Source organism: Pongo abelii, chromosome 11 (assembly GCF_028885655.2).
Source record: "Pongo abelii isolate AG06213 chromosome 11, NHGRI_mPonAbe1-v2.0_pri, whole genome shotgun sequence".
Classification (NCBI taxonomy): domain Eukaryota; kingdom Metazoa; phylum Chordata; class Mammalia; order Primates; family Hominidae; genus Pongo; species Pongo abelii.
Window position 1 is genome coordinate 32,428,209 of NC_071996.2, and position 26,221 is coordinate 32,454,429.

The window sequence follows — 26,221 nt, forward strand, 5'->3', positions numbered from 1 at the left end:
TATGTATATATACGCACACGTATATATGTGTATATATGTGTATATATGTATATATACGCACACGTATATATGTGTATATATGTATATATACACACACGTATATATGTGTATATATGTATATATACACACGTATATATGTGTATATATGTATATATACACACACGTATGTGTGTATATATGTGTATATACACACACGTGTGTATATATGTGTATACACACATACGTGTGTATATATGTGTATATACACATACGTGTGTATATACACATACATACATGTGTGTATATACACATACATACGTGTGTATATACACATACATACGTGTGTATATACACATACATACATGTGTGTATATACACATACATACATGTGTGTATATACACATACATATGTGTGTATATACACATACATACATGTGTGTATATACACATACATATGTGTGTATATACACATACATATGTGTGTATATACACATACATATGTGTGTATATACACATACATATATGTGTGTATATACACATACATATATGTGTGTATATACACATACATATATGTGTGTATACACATACATATATGTGTGTATATACACATACATATATGTATGTGTATATACACATACATATATGTGTGTATATACACATACATATATGTGTGTATATACACATACATATATGTGTGTATATACACATATATACACACATATACAGACATATATACACACATATACACACATATATATACACACATATATGTGCGTGTGTGTGTGTGTGTGTATATATATATATATATATTTTTTTTTTTTTGAGACGGAGTCTCACTCTGTTGCCCAGGCTCGAGAGCGGTGGCTCGATCTCGGCTCACTGCAAGCTCCGCCTCCTGGGTTCACACCATTCTCCTGCCTCAGCCTCCCTAATAGCAGGGACTACAGGCGCCCGCCACCATGCCTGATGATTTTTTTGTATTTTCAGTAGAGACGGGGTTTCATTCACCATGTTAGCCAGGATGGTTTCCATCTCCCGACCTCGTGATCCGCCCGCCTCGGCCTCCCAAAGTGCTGGGATTACAGGCGTGAGCCACCGCGCCTGGCCTGCCTTAAATTTTTAAGAAGAGTTTGTGTAAGCTTGGTATTAATTTATTAAATGTTGCATAGAATGCACCAGTGAAGCTAGCTGAAACTGGAGTTTTCTTTGTGAGGAGAATGTTAATGGCACATTTATATATTGTATTTCTTCTCGTGTGAATGTTTAGCGATTTGTGTCTTTTAAGGAATTTTTCCATTTCATCTAAGATGTCAAATTTACTGGCATAAAATTACTTATAATGTTCCACTATTGTCATTCTAATATCTACAGCATTTGTATAGACATCATCTCTTTCATTAATGGCATTACATTTTTCTCCTTTTCTTCATGTCTCTCGCTAGAATTTTGCCAACTTTATTGATCTTGTCAGGGAAGCAACTTTTGGTTTCATATATTTTCTCTACTGCTAGTCTATTTTCAATATCATTTATTTCCTTCTTACTCATTTTTTATCTCCTTTCAACTTTGTTTTAATTTGCTCTTATTTTTCTAGTTTCTTAAGGTGAGAGAGGAGATTATCAGTTTTAAAACTTTTCTTTTTATACAATAAGTTAGAATCATAAATTTCTTTCTAATCACAACTGTAGTAACCCCTAAATTGGGACCTGTTGTGTTTTTATTTTCCTTTGGCTCAAAATATTTTCTAATTATTTTTTATTGATCAATTTGTTATTTAGAAGAGCAAGTTTGATGACAACATTCTCACTTCTTTTCTTCTTGAAACTTTCTTTTTGTCTTCATTTTTAAGTGAGAAATATCTTCTAGGTTTGTTTTTCTATTAAGGATTTTTGTTTAGTACGGTTTGGTTTTCCGTCAGCATTTGCAGTATTTTGTTCTGTTGTCTTGGTTTGCTTTTTTCTGATGAGATGTCTGCAGTCATTCATTTTTACTATGTGTATAATATGTGGATGTAATGTGTCTTTTAATTTCTGATGATTTAAAATTTTTTTCTTTATCATTGGTTTTGTATAATTTGCTCATGAAGTGCGCTAGTGTGGTTTTATTGACATTTATCTTGTTTTCGTTATGTTGAAATTTTTTTAACTTTTTCATCAGATTTAGAAAATTATTGGCCATTATTGCATCAAATATGTTTTGCAAGTCTCCTTGCCCCATTCTGACTCTAATTACAAATATGATAGATGTAGGTATTGGCCTATGGTTAATTTAGGTTCTACTTTCTTCATTCTTTTTCTATTTGTGTCAAGATATTTTCTACTGATACTGTTTCAAGTCCACTGATCTTTTCTTCTGCAGCCTCTAATCTGTTTTTAGTATTTTCCAGCGAAGTTTATATTTCAAATATTTTATTTTAAATTCACATAGTTCCTTTATAAAAATATATTCTTTTTTCTCTCTACGTTCATTCTTTTCTTGATGGCTTTATGTATTTGTAACAGCTAATTTACTGTATTTGCCAGTGATTTCCATCATCTCTGTCATTTCTGAGTCTGTTTCTATTCACTAATCTTTCTCCTATTTATGCATAAGATTTTCTACATTCTTCACAAAGCTGGTAATTTTTTATTAGATACCTACCATTGTGACATTTACATTTTGAAAGCCTGGGTTTTGTTGTGATCTTTTAACAATTGTTGGACTTTTTGTTCTGGCATATGTTGTAGGCAGGTTGACCATTTCAAGACTTTTAAAGAAATCTTTTTAGTGTGTATTTGAATGACCTTTGCTCTATGGCTAGTTTAGCACTACAAAAGGCAGGACACTTCTGGGATCTCTTCTAAATGTTCCACTACTCTGCTGATTATAACTTGAGCACATCCCACCACTCTGTGAGCTCCGGCATTGCCCACACTCATGAAGCATCTTCCTGTGCATACTCAGCTAGGTATTTTCAGCAGGTGACTCAGGGTGATCCCTCTTCCAGCCCTATGCAGATGTCTTTCTCCATTTGGCTTCTTCATTTCCAGTTCCATCTTTCCATAAGCCTCAATTCCATAAAATTCCATACCATTCCTCAACATTCCATAAGCCTCAATCTTTCTGAATATCATTTTCTGTCTCCTCAACTCAGGGATATCATTGTATTATGATTTGTTTATTCCTTATTGCACTGGAGTTCAGAAATTTCTGTTAACAAGAAAGCCAGAGAACTTACAACACTAATTTTACTTGTTTCCTTCTATCAGGGATGAGAGACCCATGCTGGCTATTGTTGAATATCTGGAAACAGTTGATTTGTATATTTTGTCCAGTTTTCTTTATTCTTTATTATTATTATTATTAAAGGAAACAAGGGAATCAGGTCTATTTCCAGTTACTCCATGGCCAGAAAAAAAAAAATTAAAATGTCAAAGGTTTGTCATTGAACAAATATGATTGAATCCAAACTACTTAGAAAAAAGTAAGAGTTATAATCCAATTCCAGTCTGCCCCTCTGGCCTTGTATAGTTTTGCTTTTTTAGTAAATGTTTTGTTCCAGCTATGATTAACAATGTTTATCTTGCAAATGTGAACATTTTTATGTGTTCTTATGTTTGTATATACACATTTGTTTTTCTGAAAATGTCTTCTCATTGACTTCCTCTTGTCCTGAACTGTGTGCACTTTTACTAGAGAAATAATCATAGACCGTTATAAGCATGTAATTTTATGTTTCTCCCATTGGACTATGCTGTCTATGTGTAACCTCAGGCACATCAAACTACCTCTTTTGTAAGTAAATATCTTCCCCTATAATATATATCTGGAAGACTAGATGTTCTAAGAGGTTTTTTACATGTTTAAAATGTAAAGAAACTCTGATTATTTAAACATTAGTATATTTCCAAAGAAGCTATCCTAAGCATTTAATTTTAAATGCTTAAAAAATGGTGAATATTCACTCAGAGAGACTAGAAAAACAAGAGCAAACCAATCCCAAAGCTACAGGAGGAAAAAAAAAAAAAACACCTAAATCAGAGCTGAACTGAATGAAATGAATTCGTGAAAAAGCATAAAAAAGATCAACAAAACCAAAAGTTGGTTCTTCGAAAGTATAAATACAATTAATAGACTGCTAGATAGCATAATAAAAAACAAAATTCAAATAAACACAATCAGAAATGACAAAGGGGACATTACCACTGACCCCATGGAAATACAAAAAGCCTTCAGAGACTATTATGAGTGCCGCTTTGCCCACAAACTGAAAAACCTACAAGAAGTTCATACATTCCTGGATATATGCACCCTTTCAAGACTGGACCAGGGAGAAACTGAAACCCTGAACAGACCAATAATGATTTATGAAATTAAATCAGTAATAAAAAGCCTACCAAGTAGAAAAAGGCCGGAACCAGATGGATTCATATTCAAATTCTATGAGATGTATAAAGAAGAGCTGCTACTAATCCTACTGAAGCTAATCCACAAAATCAAGGGGAAGGGATTCCTACCCAACTCATTCTGTGAGGTCAGCATGATTCTGATACCAAAACCTGGCAGAAACACAGTGAAAAAAGAAAACTTCAAGAAAACAGTGGCTGGGCCTGAAGGTCAAGGGTGAAGATTCCCTTCAGTCAAAGGTCACAGCCAACCTGTGGTGACTCCATAGGAACAGTGCTGGTGGAATAAACAACCCAGAGCAGTTTTCTCCCTCTTTCCAGTTGCCTACAAGGTTTCCTTTGGTTGAATCCAGTTGGAAGCCATGGGGCAACAGAACCTAAGTCATCTATAGAAAGTACTTCTAGGCCAGAGAACATCGAAGAGAAGAATTGAGAGTTAAAAGTTGTTCTGGAAAAACAAATGGAAGATGCCCGGGGCACTGAGTAATATTCCATTAAAATTTATTTACAAACTCCCATTATTTGTTATTTATAATGTCTTTTTCTATTTTCAGTAGCTTTGTCATAATATTCTCCATTTAGAATTATTTTCTCAGTATAAACTACAAAAATGAAAAAAGATACAAAAGAATTAAGTTTTTGCCAGGCATGGTGGCTCATGGCTGTAATCTCAGCACTTTGGGAGGCTGAGGCTGGCAGATCACCTGAGGTAGTGAGTTTGAGACCAGCCTGACCAACATGGAGAAACCCTGTCTCTACTAAAAATACAAAATTAGCTAGGCGTGGTGATGCATGTCTGTAATCCCAGCTACTCGGGGGGCTGAGGCAGGAGAATTGCTTGAACCCAGGAGGTGGAGGTTGCGGTGAGCTGAGATTGCACCATTGCACTCCAGCCTGGGCAACAAGAGTGAAATTCTGTCTCAAAAAATCAAAAGAAATAAGTTTTGACTATTATTTTTAATATGTTATAATTAACATTTCTACCACATTCTATCTTTATGAGTAATGTAAATTTTTAATGTTATTAATTTGTTAGGCAAAATTACATGGCAGTAGTTTCTTCTGCACTTCTTTGATAACTAGTGGATTTAAAGGTTTTCCGTGCTTGTTAAATATTTTCCTTTTTCTTGTTTTAAATTTTCTCTCCATGCATTATTCTACTTCATGTGGCCCAAAAATGAGTTATGACTTACTCATTGGTATATTTGCTTTCATTGACTCAAAGATTTAGTTGCCATTGACTATAAATTTTATCTCCCTAAGTAATTATCTTTTGAAAAGAAAATTAAGCACTTGACCACTGTTCATAGCCTTTTTTTGTTTTTGTTGACCTTGAGACAATCATGATTGGCTTCTGAACAGGGAAATAACATGATTTCCCTTAGACAAAAATGTTTTGTAATTTGCAGCAGAAGTTATTAGAAAAGACATTGCCTTGTAACAATAGGATAAAATTAAATTAAAATCAGATTGGAAAATTTTTAATCATCCTTTGTTAAAGGCAAGATATACAGTGTAACACAAACAGTTATTGATTAAGTGTGTCCTATATGTCATGAATATTACTCATCTTCACTGCAAACACATTTGTTTATTTGCCTCGGAGGACATTGATCTTATGAGATGTTAACACACTGTCTTGGATCCCACAAAAAGCATGTGATAGACTTATTTTATACACTAATTGTTCTATCTATGAGATTCAACCTTCTTTCCATTTTATCAACCATACTGTCTATGATCATTATTGTTGCTGTTAGAGTTAATTTTGAATATATTTGATTTGCTTAACATAACCTTTTTAAGGTTTACACTGAAGACGGAAATAATGCAATAAATAGAAACTAAAATGTGTGCTAAACCATCTTCCAGCCACACAAAAACCCAACACAAATTTAAAAATTTCTTGTTGCCTAGTGCATGTACTAAGTGTCCATATGACATTATTTGAAGAATATAAATGGTCTTGGTCTGTTTTCTCAAAATGATATTTGTCATTCAACCTTACACTTTTTTTAACTATATATCTTCTAAGTCAAGTTACCTGACTCCTACTTAAATAAGAGTACGCAATGCAAGAGGCAAAAGCACAATAGAAAAAGTAGCTGTTATATTGTAGTGAATTACAAACCCTATTCTCGAATCAGACTGTCTCATTTGATCCCTGGTTCTGCCATTTATTAGTATGACTCTGGCCAAGTTATTAATACTTAACCTCTTTGAGACTAATTTTTCTCACCTGTAAAAAGCGATAATCAAATTAACTATCTCGGAGGTGTTCTGAAGTTTAAATGAGTCAATAAATATGAGCCATTATTAGATTATAGTAGCTGATGTGAAATCATCACAGAATAGAAGCACTGATTAAATAAAACTTAAAAAATGAAAGAAGGATAGAAACATGGAAGAAAGGAAAGAGAAAGGAAGGCAGGATGAAATCTGGTTATTCATTTTTCAGATAAGCTCAACCATGTATTTATTTATCTACTTTACTGTAACTTCTTGAACACGACACCCTTTCAATGTACCCTCCAACTCTGTTACAATGTTTGGCAAAAGTAGGTGATCTCCTAACAAATATACAAATGAATAAATGCATAAATGAATAAGTGCATATACAAAACTAGAAGAACCTGGATATCTGGAACAAACAGGATAGAAAATATATAACATATCATATTTTTCATAATTTTCTGAAATGTCTTCAAAATGTTATTCTGGAGGAATAACTTATGTGAGGCCCAGGAAAGAATGAACCAGAACATTAAGAGGCCAGTAAGCTAAAATGTGCCTGTTTCTTCAATAACTCCGTTTGATTTAGGTAGTAGATATCCTATTTCGGGCATATAAGATTCACCTCCCGCCTGTAACATGGCTCACATCGCTTGCTTTACTGTTTCTCTTACATACATAAGGTCAATTTGATGATATACATGAAGCTTTCCTCATGGTGGGGATTTTTTGAAGAAGAATTTATAGAGGATATGACTCAGAATAGAAAATACGATGTCTAATGCCAACCATAACTATTCTTAATTGTCTTCTTGTGTACTCACTTGCTGGGTTGTCCGTACTATGTAGGCTGACCACTGGGACCCTTGGGCCTGGAATTTAAAAATATGTGTATAAATATTTTTAAAGATGCCTAAGTAATAATCATTAGAAAGTTTACATAATAGTTTTTTTTCCCCCAAATGGAAGCACTTCGTGGTTAAAACATAACAAAACAGAAACCAGATAACTAGCTTTCATTCCTATTTATAAGCATTTTATTCAGAAGGGTAAGAATACATGAGAAGGAAGCTATTTGCAGAGATTATTGTTAAGATTCTCTCTTCCCCCAGATGCTCTGTATTTCTATGTTTTTAGCCAATTCTACATGCTTTCTCTTTATCTCTAGTCTTTTATAGACTAGCCACTGATGTTCAGAAAGCTGATTCACACAATCACCCCTCATCCACCGATCCAAGACCAAATTCTATTTGCCACTCAGCCAAAAAAGAAAGCATGCATATTTGAAATAGTTCATCCGTAAGAAAAGTTTAAAATTGGGTGGTAATTATATATTAATTTAAAAATACGTTAACCATAATCTTCAAATATTTAAAGTACACTAGGTAATTTGTTACTGTAAAAAGTTATCTTGAAACTTCACTTCTCTAAGGAATCCCATCTAAAACTAATGTTTTTTTTCTTTTTTTCCTGGTGTCATTAAACAAGGACTTCTTTTTTGATTACTTCATTTCATATATCAAGAGAAAAACAATGTTAAAAAGTAGGTCTTGGTATATCTCTCATTGTGTCTTAAAAAAGGACAGCTTAATATATCAGCTGCAGTAGTAGCACTCAACTCCTCGTATTATAAGAGGACACATGAGTTCTATTTAATCTCTGGAAAATACAGTATCATATTAAAAGGAAAATGATTTCTATGAATATATTGTAGAGATACTGTATAAACATGTAAGACTACACATATTGTTACAAGATAGAAGAAATAATAATTATGAATGTAATTGCCCAGAACTGAAGAACTCTGAAGCAGGGGAACTCAATTTCCATAGGTCCTAAATTTCCATAGATCCTAAATCTCTTAACAACCAAAGCACTGTTTTAACAAGAAGACTAGACTATTACTTTTCCTAAAGACTAGGTAAATTAGTTTATGATTGTGGCATGGCCTCACTGATATAAATATATTTATTCACCTTTTAAAGTTGCTTATGTTCAAATAGCACTTATTAATTATGTGTGCATGTTTATTGACTTATTCTCATTTTTTATTTCTATACAAAATATGTAAAAAATTGTATCAGTAAATCTATATATAATGTGTATCCTATTAACAAAAATTTATAAATTAAGATTATGAAATCATCTAGAGTAATAGTTGCTGATACCAACAGATATTGATCAAATACAATGAATAAAATATATTATATCAGAATTCATGTATTATCTTACCTTCACAGAATAATAAGAAATGTTGATTCATGGGACTAAAACTGGCATCAAAATATGTGCATTGTTCTTTCATGAAATTACATGAAATGCATTGGCGATTCAATAATCCTTCAGTAGAAGCACTGGAGAAAGGAAAAGGAAGTTATTATAGAAATGCTATTATTCTAGGCACTTGAATGTGTGGTGTTCATATTTAAATATAATATGAACAGGGGAGTTACATCGGTGCTTGCATAGAGGTTCATTGTAAACTATGAATCACCATATACATAAAAAGTCAACTTCTATTAGTAATGTTAAAACATACACATTTTTCTTAATCTATTAAAATTAAAGTTATGTATTATTTTATGTATGTAATATGTATGCTTGTACGTATGGCTATAAAGAAAGAACTGATTTCAATGAAACTCAAATTAACTTACTGTTTTTTGCATTTTTAATAGATATTTCCGTGTAAAGTCTTAAAGGGAATTTCCCACAGAGATTATCCAATATTTAATTAATACATACTAATTGAAAGAAGGAAAACACATTTCCACAAGTCAAACGAAAACATCCAGCTCATGATTTTCTAAATTAAACATTCTAAACATTAGAATTTGGTATCAGTGCCAAATTTTCCCCATCTTTTACTTGCAGAAAAATTACTGATTTTTAAAAAGTTACATTTGTATTATAACACATATAACACTAACAACAATATACACTTTGAGATAATGAGGTGATAAAAAGAAGAGTCATCACCATCTTTATTTTACAATAATGGTGCTTAAGGTTACAAGAGTTGAAAAATTAATATAAGATTAAATTTCATTTATCAAATTGTTTATTTAATAAATAAGTCTGAATGCAAAATTTGGTAGGTCAATGGATGAAAACACTGTTGAGAATACCTTTAAAAAAACTTGATCAGACAAAAGGTCTCAATTTCATTTTGGAATGAAACATGATTTGTGGTTGTATATTTACAAATGAATAATATTCATGTTGATTTTGATGTGCAATATGCTGTAGGTATGGGGATTGGAACAGGGGTGTTAAGGCAGATACAAGAAACAGTTCACAAAATCACTATTCCATATTTGAAACACTGTGAGATGATTACAATCCAAAAATTTTCTTATAATACTCAAAACAATTAATATATACTAAGCACAAATCATATTAGTTTCACTCATGATAACTTAAAATATTCATAGTCAATTTTTTTCATTTTATAAAATTTGGGTTAAACCTGTATAACATAACACTTGTCATTTTAAGCATTTCTAAGCGTACAATTCAGTTTCATTAATTACATTCACAATATTGTACAATTTTCACCACAGAAAAGCCTAGAAAGTATCCCAGTTGCACACAGCTATTCAGTGACATACTAAGATTGAAAACCTTTTTCTCTCTACTCTTCCATAAAGTTTTTAGATCCAAGTTCCCTGGAGATTTATGTGGTATTTTCTCATTATTTAGATTATGAGATTGCTGAAATAAAGAGATGCAAATTTTGAGGCAAAGAAATTAACAATGACTACGGTAGCAGTCCTACTCCTGCAGGGGTGCCTAGTGCCATATATTAAGTCAACCAATGATCATTTTTATAGCCTGGGCAAGACATTGATTGCATTTTCTCGGTCAAACACTAACATTATCTTACAGTCAAGCCGACTGTCATTTGATGAGCTATTTAAGGGAAAATTTATTGGTACTACATTTTCTTTATAACACTGTTGACTACACTAGTACATGTCAAAGATATATTAACTGTTCTGCCTCAGTCACTAGAGAGATAAGACAAGCACACAAATCTAAGAAGTCATTATGATTCAAATCACATTTTAGACTAATAATGGGAAGAAAGATTGAGGCAGTTCCATTTGCTGAACTTGACCAAGTCTAATCTTCTGATGCTGTCATTTTTCTTTGAGTTTTATAAAGTGGGAGTTTTATAAGATATAAAGTGTTTCTACCTCTCTAAGCTACAGTTTATGGCTACCGATATCAATCATAATGTATGTTTCAAGAAAGATAAGCTTTAGGTCACCAAAAGAAAAAGTGACCAGTACTTTGATCAAGATCCCAAATCCAAAATTCAAATCACTATCTCTCTATAAATAGTTTTACTTCCTGGAAATCAGAATTAAGAACGTGGGTTCCAAGAGGTCCATGAGAATAAACTAAGAATATAAAAATGATGTATTAAGAAAGGCGATTAAAAGGACAAGGTTGCTTCTGATGAAAGCAAATTGTGTATAAATAAGAGTGTGGGGGGTGATGGAGAGGAAGTCGGGGTACTTTAAACATGCATTTTTATTCTCAAAGTCAGTACTACTCAGTAAGAATTAGTGGTGACACTTCTTCAAACATGATGAATTTCCCCTGAGAATATGTCATGGCAGTTTTGACACTTTAAAAATGGATCTGTGAAATGGAAATTAGAACATGTATATGAAGTCTAGAATTAATAGGTTGCTTGCCAGCCAAAAATAAAAGTCATTTTTGTGAGATCCTGGTGAAAGCTTTCTGAGCGAGGAGACATTTTAATACTAAATAGGTGTGAGCTTAAGCCTTTTTTTGAGTGTAGTTTTGCATTTGGGAAATTGAACAGATGTAATTATTTTCCCATATATTGCTTTATTTTAGCAAGCAATGAGTGTTCCTTATTTAAATAAGGATGCCTCCTCCTGCAACAATCTCACTGGGTTTTATGAATGACAAGACAAAGAGGCAAAGCTTCCTGCTTGATACACTAGACTAACTGTTCACAACAACATTATATTGTACAAGAATAAATTTCACCTGTGCCACATTAATGCACTGAAAATTCAAAATGAGACTTAGCAGAAGATGAAGGCACAAGGGAAAATATGTAAATGTCTTTGATGTGGAGAGCTGAGAGAAACAAGCCACAAAAAAAGATATTAAGAAACTGCAAAAGCAGGTGAAAAAAAGAATAAGGAGACAGCAGAGCAGGAAGGAGCAAGCAGGGCTCCATTTTCTCCAGTCCTGTCAAGGGAGAGACTGGTGCAAGAGTGTGAAGCTTTGTCATGCAAAGTTGGCTCTTTCTAGCCATGTTGTAAAAGACATTTCAAAGTTTTCCTTCCCTTCCTTATGCTACATAGATAGCCACTGAGAAGCCAATCTGTGTAAGGAGATCCTTGCACACTGCTTACCTGTACAGCTGCCTTCCTCTGGGAGAAGATTCAGTACTCAGAAAGTAACTGTCCAGGAAAGAAAACAACACAAGCATTAGACACAGATCTATTTTTTGTGATCTGTGAATTTTGTCACATTGTCACATTGAATCTTGAATTCACATTGAATCTTCACCTGAATTTTCACATTAAATCTTCACTTGAATTTTTAAAACTGTCAAAATACAGACAGGAGTCGTTTTGCTATACAAACACAGGGCTTTGATCAGACTAGGAAACAGATTTTTTCCCCTGATAAAATCATCCTTTTTCATAATCTCTGTCATCACTGTGTGTGTGTGTGTGCGCGTGTGTGCACACACACACACGCCTCTGTGTAAGATGTCTCTGTGTGAAGTGTGGAAGAGGTCTTTAAAGAAAGGTTATTCTTTCCATGGCTGGCTTGTTTTGACTAGGACTATGGTAAGCAAAACATAATTCTAGTAGAAAAGATGGCATTTGACAACCCTGACTTGCAGCCTGACTAGAGAACTGAAAACACTCACATTTTTTGAGTAGTTTCATCGTATGCCAAGATCTTTATCACTTCCCAGTTTCCTGATGTCAGATGCCGCACGGTAATTTGCTCACTTTTACTCTGCAAAGAAATAGAAAATATTGATTTTCCTTTTATTTAAACAGCATCTCTCTGGTAAACACGAATGTACCAACTGCTTGTGACACTTTGAATTCTTTAATTCTCAGTTAACATTCAGTTTTCTGTTCCACAGCTCAAGAATGAACATGCATTCCTGTAAACACAGATCAAGGCAGGTAGGTTAGTGCCTTCACTTCAACTGTAGAAAAGTCATTCAGAAAACTCCTCCAGGTGAGGGTGAATCAAGTATACCATGTTGATGGCAGCATTTGATACCAAGGTAGGACTTTAATCACTCTCATTTAAATGACTGGCAGCTGTACAGTTAGCTTTTAAAAAAAACATTTTAGAACAAACTTTACTCCAATAAATACTCGGGTTTGTATTCATTTTAACCTTTGCAGTATGGGCATTGTTATAAGATTTGCCATTTAATGCAATAATTTTTTTTCAGAGATGAATTCATGTTGATGAAGATAATTAGCTTAATGAATTCTTCCAAGGTGTTTATAGGACTAACATTTTAATATGTAAAAAACAGGTAGTAGTATTGTCTAAAAAATATATATTGTTTGGCCCAAAAAGTATTCTTAGAAATACTATCATTCTATTCCTTAATCACTTTATGTAGTTAGAGAACACTGATTAGAATGGATTAGAAAGATTTGGAACCAACCCAAATACCCATCAATGATAGACTGGATAAAGAAAATGTGGCACATATACACCATGGAATACTATGCAGCCGTAAAAAAGGATGAGTTCATGTCCTTTGCAGGGACATGGATGAAGCTGGAAACCATCATTCTTAGCAAAGTGACACAAGAACAGAAAACCAAACACTGCATGTTCTCACTCATAAGTGGGAGCTGAACAATGGCGCCTGTCAGGAGGTTGGGGGCTAGGGGAGGGATAGCATTAGGAGAAATACCTAATGTAGATGACGGGTTGATGGGTGCAGCAAACCACCATGGCACGTGTATACCTATGTAACCAACCTGCACCTTCTGCACATGTACCCCAGAGCTTCAAGTATAAAACAACAACAACAACTAAAAACCAAAAAACTGTTATCTCTGGTTTTGTGTATACTCAAGCTACTTCACTCTGATTCCTTATCCCAGTGCCGATTTTAAAGGGAATATTACTACTGCTCCATTATCAATTATGCTATATTAATAAAACTTTTGGCAAGTACCTTCATCACCTTAAAGAAGTTCCCTTTATTCCTAATTTTCTAAGGTTTTTGAATACTGATTTTGTTGAATTTACTTGGATCCTATGTCTGCATCTATTAAGGTGATTATAATTTTCTCATGAAAATTTAAATGCAGTTAACTATCTTATATATTTTTGAAATTTTAAGCAAATTTTGCATTCCTGTTCAAAAAATAAGAGTTAATTTTTTAAATGCATTAAATAAAGCAACTTGTCAATGATTGGTTTAGTATTTTTAAACTTTCTTATACTGTCTTTTCTCATACTGTCTTAATTTGGTTTTGGTTACAAGATGGTACCCATGTCATAAATTTTACTAAAGATATGCCATCTTTTTTCATTTTCAAAATAATATAAAATTGGAAGTGCATATTCCTAGAATATTTGGTGAGATTCGCTTTTAAAGACAACCTTTCCCTGATGTGAAAAATTTTACATCACAGATTCCATTTTCTTAACACTATGGAGGATTTTGATTGTTTCTTAAATCTCATTTGATTTTTTTTCTAGATTGCATCCACTTCTCCTAAATTTCAAGTTTATCAATGTAAAGTTATTCATAGTACTCTTTTAATATTTTTAAAATCTGTAGTTTTGTCCCTTTCCATTATTTATACTTTGGAGCTGTTCAAGTTATTATTACCCTTGACAGCTCTTATAGATTTAATTACTTTTTCCAAATAACTTATTATTTGTTTTATCATACTGCTTTATTTCATGTTTGCTTACTAGCTTAATAAGTGCTATTCTTTCATTTCTAATTTTCTTTCTTTACATTTGAATTTATTCTCTTCTTTTTCTAAATTCTGACATTGGATATATACATAATTTCATATATGCATATAAATTATTGCATATATTAAAAATTATTGTTTATATGTATTGCATATTTTGGTATATGTAGTATTTTCATTTAGTTCTAAGTATTTGCTGATTTCTTCTTGAAACTATGAATAGAAATTATATTTTATTTCCAAATGTAGGACCTTTTAAATGTTATAATTCGTGCAATTCAATGGCATTGTCCTCAGAGAGTGTAATCTTCTCAGAGAGAAGATTACACTCAATGCAAAAAGTGTCAGCTGAGTAACACTTTCAATGCATTTTTGGTAAAAATAAATTCAGAATTAGGTTCATATGGGATAGTTTTATTATAACATCTATTTTCCCATAGAACTGAAAGTGTAAACTAAAAGGGCATTCTATACTTTACTACACATGTGTACTAAGAGAATCTTCCTTTGAAAAATTTTCTGCCTTATTGGTATGTATTTGCATTTCAATATCTCCCTAAGCAGTCTATTTTATGTTCTTAGTGGAAGTTCTCTAGACGTCTAGCTGTTTAAGGTCAACAGCAAGCCTGTGACTTCTTTATATCACCTTCTTTGTATGTTATCTGATGTACTACTGTGATTTACAAGTATTTGTTGACTAAAGGTATAAGTGCAAAGACACCCAATTTGTGAGATATGAGACCTGCATAACCCAAAGGCTGGCACAGAGTTCTAAAGTCATACATTTTATTGCCAAGTTCACACAGAAAAATAACTCAGTGGATAGCTCCTCTTTCTTATTTCCAGGCCCTTGCTTTGAATGAGCCAAGGACAGGATACTAAAATTTCAAGGTTTTAGTGCATCTTTTATGCCAATTTCAAGATAAAATAATCTCAAAACATTAAAAAAGTGAAGAAACTTTGCTCAACATTTGAAAATATCTGGAGACACTTTTGGCCCACAGATTTCTAGGTTAATTATTTTCTCTGTTTTTCAGAGTATTTTGGGGGTGTGTGTGTGTGTGTGTGTGTGTATGTGTGTTTTAAAGACAAGTGAGATACAACATTAAAATTGCCATGAGTAAAATTGAGTAAAAACCCAATGCTTTGAAAAATGTTTGAACACAGTATAAAAAATATTATATATGATTCACTTCAATGATCCTTTTAGTTCAAAATATTACACTTTCAAGTGTAGGACCAAAAGATCTCTTGTTGGAAGCCTTAATAACAACCATATAACCTTTTGATTTTATTTTAAACGGCTGTAATTGCCTTGCTTGCTTTTAATCTACCAGGGCAAATATGGTATGGGGAATAAGTTGAACCCCCATTTTGCATATAATAGCAAAGGTTTACTTTCTAATAATCTACATAAGACTGTCACAGTAGTGAGCACATTAATTTTGACCTGGTTCATAATCTTAATACCAATCAGAATATGGTAGATGACTGAACAACAGTTAATAAATATCAAGGGATTTGAGCAGATTTCACAAGGGAATGTTTGTACTTCAGTTAGGTTTTTAAGTACCTTCAGCAGAAATACAATCACAGGAAAGATCACTTAACAAAGCAGGAAAGAACAGCATTTTTTTTCTCTACAGTAACATTTCTTTCTTTCTGTGCATCCATAATCTCTGCAATATTAACTTGGTAGAATAGAAATACTGAATATAAATATAAAACTGTAGTAGACTTTTGATAAAGGCAATATGACAATGTATTTTAAATTGAACTAATATTTCAACTTTAATTTCAGACTAAAAAGCAACAAAACTCGTGAGTTCATTCATTCTTAAAAGAGGGCTGGAAATTTGGAATAGAGTTTTTATTTGGAACATTAGACATCAGACAAGTACCCTTGAATTCATAGAGATTTTATCTTGCTCAAGGAAGTTAAATATTAGTTTTATAATTCTATTTACAAATTGGAAACACATTGGGTATCAATACAAGTTTAATGGTGCATGTTCTTTTTACCTAATTACACATTATTCATTCACATTTCTTATATTAAATTTTAACTTTTATAGCTTCTAAATAAGGGAAATATTGTAGTGCTTAAAAATAGCATGCTCTAATTTGCCATCTATTTACCACATGAGATGAGCTCATTGTTTTGAGACAATGTCCTAATCAGATGCAGCAGTGAAACTTACTGCAAAAATTTTACTGGGTTGATTAGGTGATAAAATTGTGGATTGGGGGCATGCTATTTTCCACAGTATTTGTAGTGAATAATGCCACTTAAAATTGTTCCAAGTGAAATCATCAGTTCTCATGGGCAAAACTTCGTGTTGCTGAATAGAGAAAGTGAATGGATTCACCAACATATAATTTTTCATTTAACACAATTTTAGAAGATGACAGGGCCATTCCTTACGCCTATGAATATGAACGACTGAACACAATGAAAACTCTGCTTACTCCATATTTGAGAGAAAAAGGTGCTATACCTTTGATAAAAACCTATCTCTTCACTGCAGCCTGAATTGCAGGATGTAGAATGTTACAGTTCCTGAGATGAGAATTCAGAAGTTTGAAGCCAACATAACAAATATTTTTCAAGGAGCAAAGGGGCGAATACCTGAAGTGATCAAAAGTTTAATGGTCTGGGGTAAAAAGTTTTGTATCAGTGTATGACTCAGGAAGTATATAAACTGATAGTAATATGTATACAAAACACTCTATCCAGAAGAACAATTTCTTTAGCTATATAGATTTCCAGAAAAGCCATAGTTTTATTTAATATTTTCTTTAATGGAATATACGAAAGTGGAGAAAACACTCACAAATTTTGCTTTCATATATTCATACTGAAGGTGATCTGGAAATACATATATTAGGGCTTAGAAATCTTTTACTTTTGGTCCAGCAATTCCAGTTTTGTTAATCAATACTAAAGAAATAATTCACAATATAAATAAGCTTTATATACAGTGACATCTATCACTACAACAAATTGCCACTAAATTAAACACAGAACAACAAATAATGGTTATTGATGCACATCCAGTCAACTCAACATTAATCTTCTAAAGAATTATGTTTCAAAATTATTTAGCATTGTGGGAAAAGTGTGCATTTAAAATTTAAATTTGAAATACCAGGATGCAATACTGTAGTTTACATAAAATTACAATAATGTTTAAATGAAGACTGGAGGAAAACACATGCATTCTTTTCTCTTTTTATTTGTATCCTTTGGAATCACTTTAACAAGGACAGCTGTTGTAAATGAGGAAAAAAAACCCACGAAAATATATGTGGTGACTGCCATCACTCTCCATAATGAAAATAGCTTGAAAGCAATAATTTTCTAGCTTGGTCTCTAATTAATGATTTTTATCTACTTACTGTAATATGAGAGATCAAAACGTTTGCAAAAATTTAGTAACTTCATTTAGTAAGGTACTTCAAACAAATAAATATATTCTGAGTGAATTAGTAAGCTCTCAAACATAGGTAAGCACCAAGTACTGCAAAGGTGATCTGGCTGTTGGCTGCCAAGGCCCCAAGAATTATGTAGCACGGCAAGGGAAGGAAAGGGGGTAAAAAGTCATCAATGCTGGCATGCATTACTGTTTAGGCAGTAAATTACTGTACTATTTTTTGGAGAGCCAATTTGGCATTACACATCAAAACGTAAACAAATACATTCATATGGATATACTCTGCCTGGGTATCTTTTAACATCTAGACATATAATTTTGTGGGAAGAATTATAAGTAAAGTGTTTATAAGGGCTTTTAACTCTGAATCATTTCTAAGATCAAAATATAGAAATAACTTTAATGATGAATAAACTTGGATCATTTAAACACAGTACAGGCCGGGCGTGGTGGCTTATGCCTGTAATCCCAGCACTTTGGGAGGCTGAAGCAGGTGGATCACCTGATGTCAGAAGTTCGAGACCAGCCTGGACAACACGGTGAAACCCGCCTCTACTAAAAATACAAAAATTAGCCGGGCATGATGGCGGGTGCCTGTAATCCCAGCTACTCGGGAAGCTGAGGCAGGAGAATGGCTTGAACCTGGGAGGCAGGGGTTGCAGTGAGCCGAGATCGTGTCACTGCATTCTAGCCCGGGCAACAAAGTAAGACTTTGTCTCAAAACATAAAATAAATAAATAAATACAGTACAGTATGTCTGCTTGATGTAACGCTGAGCAGCTATTAAAATCACATTTCAGAAAAATATAAAATGTTAAATATTAGGAATACAATTAAATGTTGTAAGAAAATGCTCATTAATTATTCTTTTAATGTTACAAATCTATATTATGCTTTAATTGCAATCTTTAGGGGGAAATTATATATTTCTCATGTAAAAAAGAATTTAAAATATACACAATAATGGATTAAAAGTGTGAGAATATGAGGTGATGATATTGTGGGTGATTTTATATACTTTATCAGTTTATTCAGTTTGAATTTTTCAGAATTTTATAGTGCATATGTCAATTAAGCAGTCATACACAATTCATAAATAGCTTTTTTGTTAGCTATTTTTAAATTGAGGCAAGGTGATTCAAACTATTTCCTAAAATAACATATGTGATTGTGTTTGTGTGTGTTCAAAGTTATGTATAAATTGTATTTACCTAGCACTGACTTCTGACTCATTAGCAAAGTAGACTAATTTTAATCAATTGCCAAAATATTCATAAATAATCATGCAGTCATGTTCATTTCTCAATGAGGCAAACCACAAATTACCTAAACAGCAAACAGAATGGAAAAAAATGTTTTCTACTTCAGTGAAGGCTTTGTTATAGTCCATATAGAAGAGGAACAAAGTAAACACAATGTAAGAACTTTATTAAGTTTTTCTTCTGAACATTTCAGAAATACAGGAATTAACCTACATGTTAGGCTGGTTTGATTGAGAAATAGAAGGTATTTCTTCCGTAGGCTTATAAAAAAACTCTTGGTTTGGATGTATAAATATTTTAATTCCTGCATGTCAACATCGCAACCCTACCCAATGCCATACTTTTAAAAAGACACTGTTTCTATTATGTATTCGTTGAATAATGGATACAAAAATATAGTTAGATAGAATGAGAAAGATCTAGTATTTGAAAGCACAACAGGGTACCTACAGTCAAGGATAGATTGTCTTCTTTGGGGAATTACATATACAAAGACGTATTGTACAACTTTTCCTATCCTTCACTATCTCTCATAAATATCTACAATTTGTAGATAATCTTCTTTACTACTTATATTTTTCACAGAGCTTCTTGAATATAAAATACTGAAATTTAAAAATTCAATGAAATGTCATAATCAGTTATAAGATTTGGGATGTGTGATATTTTAGGGGCCAAAATAGTTCTCTAATATTTGTGATAATCAAGTTGACTCTTAATTAGCAAAAGTTTATAAAGTAAGGTAATTTGCTAGTCTATTTCCCTTCAGTTTCATAAAAAAGTTCCCTTAATTATACCTGACTTATATAATCATTTTAATAGCTAGACATAAAAACATCCAAAATTTTATTCATCTATAAATGCATATATAAATGCATCTACAAATGCATATATAAATGCATCTACAAATGCATATATATATGCATCTACAAATGCATATATAAATGCATCTATAAATGCATTTATTTAGAGCATAAATAGGATCACATTATACATTAGTTTATAACCTGTTTTTCCACCTTAATAATATGCTGTGAAAATCAATCTACATCTGTACTGTGGAAATGGTATGTATTCCAAATTATTTGTTTCAGTCTTGATTAAAATTAAAGTTAAAATAATGACAATTATTTTAATTATACAGACCCTGAACAAGTTTTAAGTTTTAAACTTATTGACATAAGATTCTGAGACTCTGAAGCATTAAGCTGTCCAATACAAATGTATATGGATAATGGTAATCATTTGAGAATGTGCACAGGTCTTAAAGGTTCTAAAAACATAAAATTAGTAAGGTCAGTTAGGTATATTTGCCATATTTATATTTATTATATATTTTGTAAGTATGAAATTACTCTTAGCTAGTTTGTAAAACTCTCATAAAGATCCCAGTTTAGCCACGGTGACTTTTCATTAGAAAGCCTTTAACCTGTGTGTGTGAGACTAGATTATTTATTTATATGATTTTGAAGGAAGCTTTATTTTCTCATGAATGCTTGCTGTTGGAAATTAAATTCAGATTGACTCATTAACCTTGTCATATTTAAACTAACTACCTGCATTTACTAATTTTTTTATAATAAAACTGTATAAACCCTTCATATTCTTTTGATTAGATAAAAAGTAATCTTTCCCCTCTTTTTATCAGAAAGTCTATAAAAATATAACAGATTATATTTTATAACATGAAATCTATGTTACTTCACATAAAACATCTATTTTATCCTGTTTTTTAAAATCTGCACTGTATTTACTTGTGAGGATGTGCCATAATTTATTCAACCATCAATTTTTGATGGACATTTAGGTTGCTTTGAGTATTTAAAACTTTTATAACACCTAGAGAATATTACTTGTACAAAATAGGTTATATATATATTCATTGAATAAAAAATCTTCTCTAGATTGTCTCAGGTCCTCAAAAGTTGGGTGCTTTTTATTTATTAAATTCTATATCCCAAAGCCCTCAGTTCATAGGACACACATGTAACTCATTAAATTGTACTGAGTGTTGAGACTGTTTTGTGGGAAGGTAAGGCTTGAATGTATGGCTATGGATGGAGGTTCTCTTCCTAAGATGTCTGTGAGTTGTATATATGGCTGAGTTTCACTGCCATGAACTAGAGGTTTAGAATGCCACAAGAACTGGGCCTTCGGGGACATGAGGACAATAAAATCAAAACACGGAAAAAAGCCAGCACTTACCTGGATGAGGAACATAGCTATGTGGTGAAATTCTCCACGTCCCCCTTGCTTAACAGGAACTGTCATAAAGAATTTGCTGCCATCTCTAGAAAACACGGGCTCCTCATTCTAAAATATAGAAGAGCATAGAACAATCTCAAAAAGGCACATGCAATCTGTGCTGCCTACTACTGTTAATTCCTGCATGGGTTATACCAAATATTGGTTTATAATTAGTCAGGAAAATGGGCACATTATTTTAAAAAATGAATGTATGCTATTTTTTAAACTTTTTTAAAGTAAATCTGATACATTATGTATGTATGTGGTTGAGTTGTGGGAAGGATAAGAAAATTTTTTGCATGGTGGATATGAATGATTTACTATTAGACTAAAGACACTTTTTAAATTGGTTCAAACAAGAACTGTCATATCTTCACATAAGATTGCATTTAGTGAGATATCCTTCAAGATAACGAACATGCAAACATCTGCACCAGTTTATCAAAATAAATCTTTTAATTATAAAATTCTGTAACATATTTTTTGAAATCCTTTCTTCAGCAACTGTAGTTACTTGAAGATTCTTTTCTGATAATGTACTCATAAATTTACTGAAAATACAAAAGACAACAGGCCACAAAATTGAAAGGATTCTGTAGAAAGTTATTTAACTCAAATTTACCATCCTTATTGCTCATCTCTCTACAAACACACAAACACAAATGTCCACCTACAACTGTGACCCCATTTGATAATTTTTAATTAAACTCTGGTGGCACATTAAATCAACAGAATTATTTTTGAAAATTAAATGATGAAAGCCATTATATATATATATATATATACACACACTATATATTTTTTTATATATATATATACACACACATACATATATGTAGGGAGAGAGAGAGATACTGCTCTTTCTTCAGGAAAAACATTAAGAAAACACATTTATCTGATGAAATGTTGAGTTTTTCCTGCTGTACTAATGAGAGGTGGTTATGTATGGTATAAAGAAAGGCTTTGATATGGGTCCTGAGTAGCTCTGCACAATGGCCTTCAAGCCCTTTTAGATGACTTGGCCCTCTACCATCTTTCTGATCTCATCTTTTTCATTCTCTTGCTTTCTTCACTGGGTTCCTGCATGATCCTGCTCCAGGGCTTTTGTACTTTGTATTCCCTTGGTCTGGATCTTCCTCTTATCACTTTCAGGTCTCTAATCTGAAATCTCCTTATCAATAAGGTGTTTCCTTATTACCCTATATAAAGCGAGACTAGGAAAGTCAGACCATCCAACTCTATCTGACATCCTTCATCTCCTTTTATTTTCTTTCTAGTTTTCCATAGCACATGATATAGTTTGGATCTGTGTCCCACCCAAATCTCATGTCGTACTGAAATCCCCAGTGTTGGAGGTGGGGCCTGGTGGGAGGTAACTGGATCATGGGGGTGAATCCTTCATGAATGGTTTAGCAGCAACCCCTGGGTACTGTCTCATGACAGTGAGTGAATGAGTTATTACAAGATCTGGTTCTTTAAAAGTGTATAACACCTCCCCCATCCCTTTCTTGCTCCTTCTCAGGCCACGTGAAGCGTTGCTCCCCATTTGCCTTCCGCCATGATTGGAAGCTTTCTGAGGCCTCCCTAGAAGCAGAAGCTACTATGTTTCTGTACAGCCTGCAGTACTGTGAGCCAATTAGACTTCTTTTCTTTATGCATTACCTGGTCTCTTATAGCAGTACAAGAATGGACTAATACAGCAACTAACACCATTCAACGTATAATTTGTGTATGTATGCGTTTGTTTGTATACGAATGTATGTATGTATGAGATTGGTGTAAAAGTAATGGTGGTTTTTTCCATTACTTTTAATGGTGGGGGTAAATCTGGTGGATAGAGTGCTATATATATATATACACAATTAGTATTTTTGTTCATTGTATCCACACATTCATCTATTCATCGATTATGAGTTGGGACCTACTGTGTAATGGCAAAATTACTTTTGCACTAATCTCATATTTACATATGTATGTATGTATGTATGTAGTTCTCTGTAATGTAAGCCTCATAGGGCAGGAAACTTGTATTTTTCACTACTGTATCTGCAGCACCTGGAACAGTGACTATCACGTAAATTGAGCTCAATAATTATTTACTGAATGAATCAGTCAATTAATAACTATTTTAATATACTGAACAGTCTGATTTTAGCTTCATTCATAATATATCTCTTGACAGTAAAATAAGGATATTTTCCTTAACTGCCTTATGAACATTCATGAAAATATAAGTAACATATGTAATAAATTTAAAACTCTAAGATAATATACCATTCAAGGTTGGAAAAATTGTATAACTGAGCATATAATAGATACTGACAAAATACTTCACTGAGTGAATCACTTCTTTCAACTACAATAAAGTCAATAATTCTATTTGTTCCATCGCCTGCTCCTGTGGGATATTTCTCTCTTGGAGCTTCTTTTGTCTGGAACAACCTTTTCGTCTTCCTTTTTCTGCTAAATCTTACCCATTTTTTACTTATTCTCATGAAACAAAAGAATTTCCAAGATTTCCCTAGTTAGGAAATCTCTCCTCAGATATTCTAAAAACTATCTTGTATTCATCTTTATCATGGCTTCCAATGTACTCTATTATATTGATCTATTAACTTGTTGGCTTCCTTCACTAGGCAATTAATAACTGAACTAAATTTTAAATTTTATCTGTTTAGCTCTATTGCCTAAGACACAGTAGGTCCTAACTCATAATTGGTGAATAGATGAATGTATGGATACAATGAACAAAAATATTAGTTATATATATCACTCTATCCACCAGATTTACCCCCACATAGCAACTCCTCCCTTACCATTCTCCCTTTGTACTTCTGTCAAAAGATGAATAGCTTTTTTCTCACATACAGATATATGAGCATTCTTCCATTTACATTGCCTCCTCCCCAGTTCTAGTACCTTAGAAGTAGTTCAGAAAAGGAATAGATGGGGGCTCCAATCTCATATGCCTTGCTGGACTAAAAAATCTGCCACCCACTCTTGACAATGTCTGGTGATAAACATTCAGCTCCATACAGATAGTGCCAATCTCACTGCTCAGTTTCATGACATTATACAAGTCAGTGTTTTTGACACACAAGATGGTGAGCTGGGGATATTGGACTCTATCCCTTGACCAAAAATATTATATACTGGTCATCTCAACTGCAAGTCCCTTGAAAGCTAGGCTAAACATGCCTACTTCTCTTTGCCTTTTCTGCTATGCAAAAAGAGGGTATATGGTGATTCTATTAAATTTATAATTATCTTAGAAATTTGCTGCTTCTTATTATTGCTACCATGCTCATACATTAAATTTCATATAACTCTAAGTATTTCATAAAATTCCCTTAGAGCATCTGAAGAAAAAAATCAACTGTGATAAACGACCAATGGCATTTACTAACGGAATAATTAATAACTGGATGCTTTGTTTTTTAAAAAAGTTTCTATTAAACATTCATAAATTTGGGATTTAAAAATTAGATAGCATAATCTCAAAAGAACATGCATTATGTTAACATATGTTAAACTATTATGAATGTCACTGGCAATCAAAGTAATAGCAAAAGATGTTTAATAATGGAGAGAAATTCAGAATGCATAAGTATTATGTGTTATATATTTTTCATTGTTCTCATTTTCTGTATCTAACTGAAATTTGTAAGCATATTATTAGCTGTAAAATCAGGGTTTTTTCTATTCTATTTTGTATATTGACCAAGATAAAAGTATTTATATTGATAGATAACCATGTGTAAAGACACATATACTCATAATATATATACAAACATGTATCTGTGTCTATCCATCTACCTACCCTTCAGATAAACAATTATTTATAATCCTTTTTACTTTTCTTCTTAATCATTCAGTATCTATTAAGCTCTTCTTACATATTGAATTCTATACTAGGAATTTGGTTTACAATTAGAAGCAAAAAATAAACATCCTCATGTCCTTGTATCTTAGCAAAAAAAAAATCATAGCAATAATTGTGTAAGTGTTACACAAAGATTACACTTGACTTTAGTATAACTTTTATTGGGAGATGCGATTTGGTTAGGCTAGTTAGAGGAAGTGACTTCTTACGTAGGGGATTTAAGCCAAGGTTTGAAAAACAAATAGGCTTCAAATAAGAAAGTTTGAGGGAATTTTGTTCAGAAGGAAGGGCACTTATGAAGTCCCTGTGCATATGAGGGTCCATGTAGCTAGACTGGAGAAAATAGATAAAATGATTCTATGACTCAGAGCTGAAAAAGCTTTCAATTTAATCCCCTGTGGACCTTTTAAGGATGTTGGTCTTTATCTGAAGGACAGAAAGAAGAGAGAAAAGTTCTTTGAGTTGTGGAAGTGCAAGTATGAGGGGAATGTTAGTAGCAACAATTAAATGCATATTTTAAAAAGGTCACTCAGTCAGCCTGCAGTGTGAACAGATTGGCAGGTGCGTGAGGGATTGAGACTTGCTGGATCTGTAGTTTGAACATGAACAGTGTTTGTGAATTAGAGAAAAGTAAATTGACTTGAGAGATGTTTGAAAGTAAAATCTGTACATATTAATTATATATAGATAGATAAAAATGAGAAAAGATTCAAGGATGACTATTAGGTAAATAGTTTTAACGTCTGAATGGATAATTATGTCATTGAGTCCTATGATAAAAATAAAGAAGACTGACTAGAAAAGGAATGAGTTCAGCTTAGACCCA

At 32.7% G+C, this 26,221-nt stretch overlaps 1 protein-coding gene across 1 annotated transcript in view; it reads right to left on the reverse strand.

Annotated features, from left to right (window-relative positions):
• The window catches only part of DPP10 (dipeptidyl peptidase like 10), a 703,534-nt gene that overhangs the window by 67,810 nt on the left and 609,503 nt on the right, over window positions 1-26,221 (reverse strand). The window contains exons 13-17 of the mRNA XM_024243704.3: window positions 21,471-21,578; window positions 12,526-12,617; window positions 11,999-12,046; window positions 8,829-8,950; window positions 7,421-7,468 (exon numbers count right to left, since the gene is read on the reverse strand). Of these exons, the coding sequence (XP_024099472.1) occupies window positions 7,421-7,468; window positions 8,829-8,950; window positions 11,999-12,046; window positions 12,526-12,617; window positions 21,471-21,578 (418 nt within the window). The remainder of the gene's footprint in view (window positions 1-7,420; window positions 7,469-8,828; window positions 8,951-11,998; window positions 12,047-12,525; window positions 12,618-21,470; window positions 21,579-26,221) is intronic.